Source organism: Maylandia zebra, linkage group LG14 (assembly GCF_041146795.1).
Source record: "Maylandia zebra isolate NMK-2024a linkage group LG14, Mzebra_GT3a, whole genome shotgun sequence".
In the NCBI taxonomy this organism is placed as follows: domain Eukaryota; kingdom Metazoa; phylum Chordata; class Actinopteri; order Cichliformes; family Cichlidae; genus Maylandia; species Maylandia zebra.
The window spans coordinates 26,355,630-26,368,095 of NC_135180.1; the positions used below are offsets into that span (position 1 = coordinate 26,355,630).

The 12,466-nt window shown below is 41.5% G+C and overlaps 1 protein-coding gene across 1 annotated transcript; it reads left to right on the top strand.

Annotated features, from left to right (window-relative positions):
- Positions 1 to 5,914: 5,914 nt before the first annotated feature.
- On the top strand, positions 5,915 to 9,642 carry LOC101471863 (extracellular calcium-sensing receptor-like). Its single transcript, XM_012916139.4, has 9 exons — positions 5,915 to 6,024; positions 6,188 to 6,482; positions 6,580 to 6,666; positions 6,748 to 7,017; positions 7,192 to 7,401; positions 7,528 to 7,803; positions 8,167 to 8,394; positions 8,488 to 8,611; positions 8,732 to 9,642. Exons 1-9 carry the CDS (start codon positions 5,915 to 5,917, stop codon positions 9,640 to 9,642), a joined length of 2,511 nt encoding a protein of 836 aa, XP_012771593.2.
- Positions 9,643 to 12,466: the final 2,824 nt, after the last annotated feature.

Genomic DNA, 12,466 nt, shown 5'->3' on the forward strand with positions numbered 1-12,466 from the left:
GGTTTTAGTAGAGGTTCTTGGTTAAAACATTTATTTAGTAGAAGACATACACATAGTCTCAGTGAGCTTCTGGTCTGGTAAAAGGTCAGAAGTGCAACAGGTGAATTGAGAAAGAGCATTTGAGGACGAGACACAGACAGTAGGTGAAGAGGTGACACAAAGAGCATGTGAGGTCAACATACACACACACACACACTTTAAATTAGATTTATTTAGAGGAGAGGTTAGTTATGTTTGGCTGTAACTGCAAAATTGTCTTGGTAAAAGAGGAACCGTTTCTTGGTGTCTCGGCAAGAAAGAGGAACAAGACAAGAACTGAAAGGTAGACAGGAAGGGCTAGCCATGAAAATAGAAGATGATTTTCTAGGTGAAAAGTCATGATGATGTTGATCTGAACTATGTATAAAATGTATCTGTGACGCATGAAGGGGCGTCAGTAAACAAACCCTGATGTTATAAAATAATTGTTTGTGCCTTAGTAAGTCGAAGATCAATTGCTGTGTTCAGTGATCTTCCCACATGTGAATTAAAATCTTCGTTTGACTTCACCCGGCCGGACCAGTGTGGTTATTTTTCGATCACCTCTTGTACCCTTTCTCAATTCTTGAATCTTAACAAAAAGGTTGGAGGCAGGTTGACATTAGCTGACTTAAGCGACAAAGAAAGGCATCCCGTCATTCTGCCAGGCAAACACCATGTATCCACGTTGCTCATCAAACACTATCATGAGCAGGTCGAGCATCAAGGTCGTACCATCACAGAAGGTGCCATTCGAGCTGCTGGCATATGGCTAGTTGGCGGCAAGCGATGCGTGAGTACTGTTCTTCACGGATGTGTCACCTGTCGAAAGCTTCGTGGGAAAAGAGAGAAACAAAAGATGTCAGACCTGCCGCAAGAGAGACTAAGCACTTCACCACCCTTTACCTACACTGGTGTGGACATTTTCGGTCCTTGGGCCGTGATAGCCAGGCGCACAAGAGGAGGTATTGCTCAGAGTAAGCGTTGGGCCGTTCTCTTCACTTGCATGAGCACACGTGCAGTCCACATAGAAGTGATAGAGTCTTTAGACACCTCTTCGTTCATCAACTCCTTGAGAAGATTCTTTGCGATCCGAGGTCCTTCTGAACACCTATACTCAGACTGTGGAACCAATTTCGTTGGTGCTTGCAAAGAGTTGGAGTTCCAAAAAGTTTTGTCGAAGTCAGAAGTTCAGAGATACACCAACAATCGCGGATGTACATGGCATTTCAATCCACCTCACTCCTCGCACATGGGCGGTGCGTGGGAACGCATGATAGGAATTGCAAGGAGAATCCTAGACTCAATGCTGATGCGTACTCCCTCCTCCAGTTTGACCCACGAAGTCCTGTGCACCCTGATGGCGGAGGTGACGGCCATCATCAACTCCAGACCGCTTGTCTCTGTCTCTTCAGATCCTGACGTCCCTCAGATACTTACCCCAGCAATGCTTCTCACTCAGAAGCAGAGTGTTCCACCTCCTCCAGGGACATTCACTGAGAAGGACCTGTATAAACAACAGTGGCGCCAAGTGCAAAGATTGGCTGACCAATTCTGGAATCGTTGGAAACGCGAATACTTGCAGACACTGCAATTTCGTTGTAAATGGCAAGAAACCAGCCCAAACATCGAAAGAGGTGATGTTGTCTTGATGAAAGATGATAGTACATGCCGGAACGACTGGCCCATGGCTCTTGTAACAAACACTTTCCCCGGTGGTGATGGAAAGGTCCGCAAGATCGAGATCCGGGTCGTCAAAGACGGAGTGGCCAAAGTGTACCTCAGGCCTATAACGGAGGTTGTTATGGTTTTAAAGAACCAGGACTGAAAAGGTTATGTTGTGGTTTGAATATTGATATATGGCATCTTAACAGATACCAGACGGGGAGTGTTCCGCTCTTAATTTATTGCAATATAGGCGCTCTTTGCAATGAGCTAATTTTATTTTGAAATTCGTTTTATTTTGAAAACCAGTTTCAGGAAGTGACAGGATGTCAGCCATGTTTGTTTAGTTCCTAGCGGATCACATGTGGGGAAATTTGATCCAGCGACATCTGCCTTTTGTTTGTGCCATCGACACCACCGTCTGTAAGTTTCATTTGTATTGAATTGTAGGATTGTATTTTATGTATATTTTGTGGAAATATTTGCTGTAGATGAATACTTTAGTAGCTGTGTGCTAACGCTAATGGATGTGTATTGGAATCTAATTTTGTTGTGCTAATGATGCTAGGTTAATTTTAGCTATGTTATTTGTATTTCAGTTTTACTCCATGAGGAAATACTCACTAATTAAAAGGAGTTGGACGCTACATCCTGACTTCGCGCAATATTTCAAGTGGAGTTAGGCTACTGCTGAATTGTGTAGCGTACACACACAAGGAGAGCAGGATATTAGTTTTTCAGCCACTCTGAGACAGGGTATTTCTAATTTTAGAGATGTTGCGCAAATAGAAGAAAGCAGTCTTACATATTTGTTTAATATGTGCTTTGAAGGACATATCCTGGTCAAAAATCACTCCAGGGTTCCTCACAGCGTTACTGGAGGCCAAGGTAATGCCATCCAGAGTAAGAATCTGGTTAGATACCATATTTCTAAGATTTTCAGGGCTAAGTACAATAACCTCAGTCTTATCTGAATTACCGTATTTTCACGACCATAAGACGCACTGTACTAAAAGGCGCAGTCTCAGTTATGTGTGCCATTACTGTATTTAACACACACATAAGGCGCACTGGATCATAGGGCGCATACAAGTACCGTATGCGTATTTAAAAATAAAGCGGGAGCAAACCTGAGTTCGGTACCTTACTCACATTTCTATTACCGGTAATCGTCATCATCAACAACACACAAGCATACAAGTGTGCGTATTTAAAAATAAAGCAGGAGCAAAACTGAGTTTGGTCCTCATCCTCTGTGTCTGAACAGCTGCGCTAAATCTCCATCAAACATGCCAAGTTCACTTTCTTCACTGTCAGAGTCACTTTCCGTGCCGTGCGGCTCCTCGGAAATGATGCCGGCTTTTGCGAAAGCTCGAACAACAGTGCCAGCAGACATGTTAGCCCAAGCATCTACAATCCATTGGCAAATTGTGGCGTAACTCGCCCGGCGCTGCCTTCCACTCTTGGTGAAACTGTGGTCTCCATCGGTCATCCATCGCTCCCAGGCCGCTCGCAGCCTTACTTTGAACGGGCGGTTCACACCGATGCCCAGCGGTTGGAGCTCCTTTGTCAGGCCTCCCGGAATGACAGCAAGCTCACAGTTCATTTGTTTCACTAGTTTTTTCACATCGGCTGTGAGATGGGCACGCATAGAGTCACAGATTAAGAGCGATGGTGATGCGTGGAAAAAAACCACCTGGTCTCCTTACATACACCTCCCTCAGCCATTCTTTCATCATTTCCTCATCCATCCAGCCCTTTTCATTTGCCTTAATGATGATTCCTGCTGGAAACTTCTCTTTAGGCAAAGTCTTTCACTTAAAAATCACCATAGGCGGCAGTTTCTGTCCATTAGCATGGCAGCCAAGCACAACAGTGAAAGAAGACTTTTCATACCCCGTTGTGCGTATCGCTACCGTGCTGGTCCCCTTCTTCTCCACAGTGTGACTCACCGGGATGTCAAAAGTGAGCGGGACCTCGTCCATGTTAGTGATGTGGCTGGGCTGGATGTTTTTGTCGCCGATGTGTTTGCTGCAGTAGGAGCGGAAGATGGCCAGCTTTTCCTTATAATCCGCTGGAAGTTGCTGCGCTACCGTAGTCCTGGTCCTGATGGAAAAATGGCACCGTTTCATAAAAAGTGAAAGTGAAACTGCTTTTAGCCGAATGGTGACCGTCGAAACGCTTCTCCCGCTCGTTCTTTGCTCGATGATCCACCGCTCGAGTCTTTCCTCCAACTCGGCCACACTTCACCCTTTAGCGTTCTCATTGTGTTCTCTACTGCGTCCTCATTACAACACACAGGGCGCACTGCGCTATAGGGCGCGCCGTACTTTTTGAAGAAAATCTAAGACTTTTAAGTGCGCCTTATGGTCGTGAAAATACGGTAAGAAGCAGAAAGTTAGCGGCCATCCAGGTCTTTATGTCTTTAAGACATTCCTGCAATTTAACTAATTGGTGTGTGTTATCTGGCTTCATGGATAGATAGAGCTGCGTGTCATCTGCATAGCAGTGAAAATTTATGCTATGTCTTCTAATGATACTGCCTAGGGGAAGCATGTATAATGTAAACAGAATTGGTCCTAGCACTGAACCCTGTGGAACACCATAACTGACCTTAGTGGGTGAAGAGGACTCTCCATTTATATGTACAAATTGGAGTCTACTAGATATATATGATACAAACCACTGCAGTACCTGTAATACCTACAGCATGTTCTAATAGGATATTATGGTCAACAGTATCAAATACTGCACTAAGGTCTAGCAGGACAAGCACAGAGATGAGTCCACTGTCAGAGGCCATAAGAAGATCATTTGTAACCTTCACTAAAGCTTTTTCTGTGCTGTGATGAGCTCTGAAACCTGACTGAAACTCTTCATATAAGCCATTCCTCTGTAGATGATCTGTTAGCTGTTTGACAACTACTCTTTCAAGGATTTTTGATATGAAAGGAAGGTTGGAGATTGGCCTATAATTAGCTAAGACTGCTGGGTCTAGAAATGGCTTCATGAGTAAAGGTTTAACTACTGCCACCTTGAAAGCCTGTGGTACATAGCCGATTATTAGAGATAGGTTGATCATATTTAAGATCGAAGAATTAATTAATGGCAGGACTTCTTTGAGCAGTGTTGTAGGAATGGGGTTTAAAAGACACGTTGATGGTGTCAGGGATCTGTGTGCAGGCGGATGGAGAGGAGGATCCAAATGCGAGACTCTGAGACTGAATTGAAACTGAGAACCTTAGCTTTATTGCTGGTGATAAACGACAACGTGAACTGAACAATGACTCTGAGAACTGAACAATGACACTGAGAACTGAACACACAGGCATAAATCTGAGGGTACGACGCGACACTGAGCACAGGAAAACACAGGGCTAATATACACAGGGTGGTAATCAGCGAATGGGCAACAGGAGGGAGACACAGCTGGGAGAGATCAGGGTTAACGAGACGGGGGGAACCAAGCTGCCCACACTAACATAAGACGCAGACCTTCACAATAAAACAGGAACAAGAAACCATCACACTAAGACACAGACTTGACATTTGAGAGACAGACAGAAAATGACACATGGAACTAGACATATACTAAGCAGACCCAACCGAAGAACAAATCCTAAACACAAACATGAAACTCTAATAATAAACATCATCATCATCATCATTAACACAACAAGAGAACAAGAAAACAATCCCTGATGCAAAATTACACCAAAACATAATAAACTCAAAATACTGGGTCCACCGGAACCAGAACCGTGACAGATGGTTTGGAGGAAGTAATTATTGAAGTTAATTCAGAAAGATCAATTGGAGAAAAAGAGTCTAACTTAAGGTTTACCTGTCAATCACATTCAAATGGGACCACCCGAGTCTAACTTTGTCTTACTGCTCAATGTGTAGATCTCAAGTCACAGATCTACACATTGTGCACTTCTTGTGAGGAACCAATCTCTAATCAAAATGTATTTCAGGCCCCGCCCTTTCACCTTCTTTTTCCCAGATGGGTGGAATCCAAAATTCATCAACACGGCATGTCAATAAAAGGGAATGGCAAAGCAATAAAATGAAATGACTAGGGTCAGAAAATCTGAAAGCTGTCATGAGCTCATTTTTACAAAGTAATTTGTTCTTGTTCGTTTTGCTGTATTCTTATTTTTCTCATACTATACCCTCTTCTCTGTTTCCCTCCTCGTGCCAACTACAGGAGCAATTTAATCTAAACAGAATGCAGAAGAGTGGAGAGGTCATCCTGGGAGGACTGTTTCCAGTCCACTTTTTCTCAAGCATTCCTGACCTGTCTTTTACCTCACAGCCACAGCAACCTACTTGCCATAGGTGAATATGAAAAGGAAACAACAGAAAAAAATAGAGAAACAGGACAAACCTAATGCTAATATAAACATAATTGTAATATCTAATTATATTGTGTTGATTAATAAAGCTCAGCTGTTTTCTAAGTATCCTGATGTATTTTTCAAATCAAAATGTTTTTTGTTAGTTTCTATGTACAAGGATTTAGACAAGCACAAACCATGGCTTTTGCAATTGATGAGATCAACAACAACTCCAACTTGCTACCTAATGTGACTCTGGGATACACCCTTTATGATAATTGCGTTGAACTTGGAATTGGATTCCGTGGAGCATTGTCATTAATCAGTGGTCAAGAGGAACAGATTATATTACACAATACATGTGTTGGAAATCCTCCAGTTGTAGGGATTGTGGGTGATTCTTCCTCTACTCCTTCTATTGCTATCTCCAGCATCTTAGGTTTGTACAGAGTACCTCTGGTAAGTTTTCAGTTTAATATTATTTTTGTTTATATTAACTTAATTGTACATTAAATGTTTAAAACAATGTACAATATACAGTCTGTATCTTTCACAGGTGAGTTATTTTGCCACATGTTCCTGTTTGAGTGACCGTCAAAAGTATCCATCCTTCTTTAGGACGATCCCAAGTGATGCTTTCCAGGTTAAAAATCAATCTGGACAAATACAAAAAGTCAACAGCAGCTGATGAGCAGCACTCATGTTTTAATCTGTTCTCACTTAGGTACGTGCAATGATTCAGATTCTAAAATATTTTGGCTGGACTTGGGCAGGTCTGCTCATCACTGATGATGATTATGGACTTCATGCAGCCAGATCCTTACAATCTGAGCTGAGTGTGTCTGGAGAAGGTTGCCTTGCCTATGTTGAGGTTTTACCCACTGACAAAGACACAGATGAACTCAGAAGGATTGTGGATGTGATGAAGAAATCCACAGCTCATGTTGTCATTGCCTTTGTGTTTGAGACTCACATGATAAACCTTATGGAAGAGGTGCAGTTTTAAAAGAATTTGTTTCTCTAAACTGGTTAATACATGTATTATGTCTTTTATTTGAATGAGTACAGAAAAATAATGGTATAGAATTCGTAGAAGTCAAGCAAGCACTTCAATATCATGATGATGTCAGTCGTTGCTATTTACAATACTGCTTTTTACAATGCACAGATAGAAAGGCAGAATGTAACAGGCCTACAGTGGTTGGCCAGTGAAGGCTGGACAGCAACAGCTGCTGTGCTTCAAACACCTCAGCTCATGCCATATCTGGGTGGTACACTGGGCATCGCTATTCGTCGAGGAGAAATACCAGGGCTCAGGGAATTCCTGTTACAAATACGCCCTGATCTGCTTGACAGTAATAGCTATGGAAAGACAATGGTGAGAGTTCAAAACTTTACTGTATTAGCTGCAAAAATTTTATTTTGTCCTTTTTAAAAACAAAAAACAAACAGCAGGTGCACACAAACACAGCTATTAATAATATATTTCAATCATATATTTCAGGTGAATCAGTTTTGGGAATTCACATTTCAGTGTAGATTTGCTCCAGCTCCACCAGGCTGGCTGGAAGTTGGAGGAGCATTATGCACTGGACAGGAAGATCTAGAAAATGTGAATACTGAGTTCTTGGACATTTCCAACCTCCGGCCTGAGTACAATGTGTACAAAGCTGTTTATGCCCTGGCATATTCCCTTGATGACATTCTGCAATGCAAGCCAGGAAGAGGGCCTTTCAGTGGGCACAGCTGTGGCACTTTGCAATCACTGGAGCCTTGGCAGGTGTGATATTAATTTATACTTCATCTATGAGTAAATCATTGGTTCTATAATTACTTTCAGTACAACAAAATGTACCCTGTCGGATAAAAAAAAACAATTCAATACGATGAAATGAGCTGAAGAGAGCTAAATGGGTTTTTCATATTGAGCGAAAGTAGTGTTTAGTATATTTATATTAGAGCACATTAACTAGTATGCATATTTATTGCACAATTAGAGATATCCATGCTTAATTTAGAATTAGAATTTAATGCATTTAAATATAAAAGTATAATAATTGTTAGATTTAATTTGGTTATTGGATATAGAATGTCACTGTCTGCACTGTGAAATTTATTTCTTGCATACTTATACCTTTAACAGCTTGTTTATTACTTGGAAAGGGTAAACTTCTCCACTCCATTTAGTGATCAACTGTCATTTGATGAAAATGGTGACGTTGTGCCAATTTATGATGTGATGAACTGGTTGTTGCTCCCTGATGGAAGCATTAAAGTTCAGAGTGTGGGTGAGGTTAAGGGGTCAGCTTTCAAAGGTGAAGAACTCATACTTGATGAAAACAAAATCTTCTGGAACTCTATATCAAACAAGGTTAAATATGCTTTTATTTGATCGTTACCTTTTATGACATTTACATTATATAGAATTGCAGCAGGCAATATTTATTTATTTTTTGTCCAACAGCCAGTTCAATCAATATGTAGTGAAAGCTGTCCACTCGGTACCCACATGATAAGAAAGAAGGGGGAACCCAAATGCTGTTTTGACTGCATCCCTTGTTCTGACGGAAAAGTCAGTAATATGAGCAGTAAGTGTATTTTCAGGGATTTTTTTAATCTGTCAGCATGACATGTTGAATTTCATTTTCATTAAATATAGTAGGCATTTAATTATCTTCCCCTTTCATCATCTTTCTCCCTTTTGCCAGACTCCTTGGAATGCACCAGTTGTCCAGAGGATTTTTGGTCAAACCCCCAACGTGACCACTGTGTTCCTAAGAAGACAGAGTTCCTCTCTTACCTTGAGCCTCTGGGTATTTGTTTGACAGCAACCTCATTACTGGGCACATTTTTATGTGCTGTTATTCTAGGGATTTTTATCTACCATCGCAGAACACCCATAGTACGTGCCAACAATTCAGAACTTAGTTTCCAGCTATTGCTGTCACTCAAGTTATGTTTCCTGTGTTCACTGCTGTTCATTGGACGACCCAGGCTGTGGACATGCCAACTCAGACATGCAGTATTTGGGATCAGCTTTGTGCTGTGTGTCTCATGCATTCTAGTAAAAACCATGGTTGTTCTGGCTGTGTTCAAAGCCTCCATGCCAGGAGGGGGAACCAGTCTGAAGTGGTTTGGTGCTATGCAGCAGAGAGGAACAATTCTGTTTCTTACATCTATTCAAGCAGCCATTTGCACTGCTTGGCTTGTTTCTGCTTCCCCAACTCCACATAAAAACACCCAATACCAAAATGATAAGATTGTTTATGAATGTGTAGTTGGGTCTAGTGTTGGTTTTGCAGTGTTGTTGGGTTATATTGGCATGCTGGCTTTCCTCAGTTTTCTAATTGCATTCCTGGTAAGGAATCTCCCTGAAAGTTTTAATGAGGCCAAGCTCATCACATTCAGCATGCTGATCTTCTGTGCTGTGTGGGTGGCCTTTGTTCCTGTCTATATCAGCTCACCGGGAAATTATGCAGATGCAGTGGAGGTATTTGCCATCTTGGCCTCAAGCTTTGGCCTCTTGATCACATTGTTTGGACCCAAATGTTACATAATCCTGCTGAAACCAGAATTGAACACAAAAAAGGCTGTAATGGGTCATGGCACTGAATCATAAAAATGTTTTCACATAAATGAAAATACATGCATGAAAATAAATACATTTAAATGATTAGATCATGAATATAGAAATAATTTCATTCATACAAGACTGATATTGTTTATACTTGCATATCTTGCCATTCTAACTCTGATATGTATTCAGAAATATATTGACTAGGATTTATAATGCTCTTATATGACTTTGAATTTTCTTGAATTTTATGCAAGATTTTTAGAATTTTAAACTGTATAACCGATACAAAAAACTGAGGGTCACCTTCAGTGAAGGTCACCTTCAGGTCACCTTCAGAACAAAGATGTTTTATTTTTGAGCAATAATTTTGGATTAAAAGCAATCAAGACATTATGCTTTCACTATTACGCATTCATACATTTCATAGAAGCTATTTTCTTTCTTGCTTGACCTGTTTAATCTTGCCTGATTTGTGTTCTGATTGATGGTACTGTGAAGATAGTGGAGGATTTTCTTTTTCACTAGGTGACAGGATGTTTAGAGGTTTCTCCCAACAGTTATTTAAAAGGGCCTCAGTGGAGAATTTAGTGGGGTTTGAAGCTAAAGCATTTTTATTGTTTACTGAGAGCTTTTACCTAACGTGCACAGGGGACCAAAACTCAAGACACACTTTAGGTCGCGGGCCAAACAAGGTAAACATTTTTTGAAAACACTAAAACATGTTTTTTAAACATAAATATAAATAAATATAGACAGGAATATTATTCCAAAATAAATAAACTTAAAAAAAATAAACTTTAACTTTAAATATTTTGCTCTTAACAAAAATATATCCTGTCAAAATTATGCAAGTTAGAAATATGAACATGCTGCCAAAAACCCCAGAAAAAATAAATGAAAGCATTTACAAGGTTCGAGCCGCATGTAGACAGAGCTGGGGCATTGCTTCAGGAATGGAACTAATAAACTGTGCAGCCCATTCAATGTCGTTCTTTGCCTTGAGTGTCCCATTACACTGCAGCTCCATCTGAATCTGCACAGGTGCAGTTTCCACATAAATGGGTTGGAAAGTAGCTCAAGATTCTCTTTTTGTGCTTCAAAATCACCAAAGTGTCATGCGAACTCAGTGCGCAGTGTGCTCAGTTTATTAGGAAAGTGTGCCGACTTGGTTCAACATTACTTGGCAACAGGGAACGTGAGGCAAGTTGCACTGGTGCATTTGTGACAGCTTCACTTGAAATGCCTTCACCGCATCATAGATGCCATGTCCATGACAGATTTCCTTGCTGAGCTCAAAAACTCTTTTGAGAACTTTTCCCCAACTCAGCCAACGAACCTCTGTATGATAAGGAATGTCGGCAAACTCTGAATCTATTTCCCACATAAAAGACTGAAATTGAGGGTGATTTAAATCTTTAGCTCAGATAAAATTTACGGTTTGCGTTACGGGGATTATTACATGCTCCATTTTTGGGACTTTACCACACAGTGTTTCCTGGTGTATGATCAGTGAGTGATATGCTGTTAACTCACTGGTACAGTTCTCCTCCTGCATCTTTACTCGCATCCTGCCGACTAGTCCACTTTTTTTCACCGCACAACACCGGTGCTCCATCTGTTGTAAGTCCAACAAATTTGTCCCAGGGCAGTTTCATGTTTGGCATACGTTTTCAAAAATGTCTTTTCCTGTCGTTGTCCCATGCATCGATTTATTGTCCAATATTTCCACTCCACGGATGAAGATGGCCAGCTGTGCAATGTCCATCATGTCTGTACTTTCATCCACAGCAAGAGAGTATGCAATAAAGTTTTTGCTTCTGTCACACAACTGTGTTCTTAAATCAGTGGCTCTCCAAAAGTTGATTCTGTTCATCTGGACGTAGTGTTTTCAGTGGGAGAAACGTTTCGTCACTCATCTAAGTGTCTTCTACAGTCTCAGCAGACTTCAGGATTTGTCAATCATATAAACAGTACATTTGCATAATAACTGAAACCAGCCCACTGAAGGAACAATGGGCTGGGAGGTCAGTTCCTTAATCATAATTATGCAAATTATCATGACCACTGATCAACAACCACTGATCAAAGCCCACTGATCAATGGCCATGAGTACCATTCACAGAGGGTTGGGGAATGGCTGCAATCACAGCATTGTAAGATAGTGAAAAATGTACCCTTAGGCCCCCTCCTCGATTCAGAGATGGTCTTTCCTTTTTCACGTAAATGACCTCCTTGACTCCGCGCTCAAACCAGCGTTCCTCCCTGTCCAGGATGTGTACATACTCGTCATTGAAAGAGTGTCCACTGGCTTGTAGGTGTAAATATACTGCAGAGTCCTGGCCTGACGAGGTAGCTCTTCTGTGTTGTGCCATCCACTTCGCCAGAGGTTGTTTGGTTTCCCCAATGTATAAGTCCTGGCAATCCTCCTGGCACTTAACAGTGTACACTATGTTACTCTGTTTGTGTCGGGGGACCCGATCCTTGAGGTGGACCAATTTTTGATGCACCGTGTTTTGGGGATTGAAAGCCACAGAGACCCGGTGTTTAGAAATAGTGCATCTCAACTGTTCCGATACTCCTGACACATACGGGATCACTACAGGTTTTCGCTTAGTCACTGATTGTCCTTCTCTCCTGGATTGGCTGGAGCTTTCTTTTGGTACCTTCAGCTGTGGTGGACCCCTAGAGGGCTCCACTCACACCCAGTGTTGAGGAAGTGTGTTGCTGTGTTTTGTGGCGTGGTGTGTTCAGTTGATGTGTGGAGAGGAATAAAGAAGGAGGGAGAACTAAGAGCTCTGTGTCGTCCATGCTTACCTCCACATTGGTGACCCCTGACTCGAGCATGCTACGGGCCGAGGATAACGCA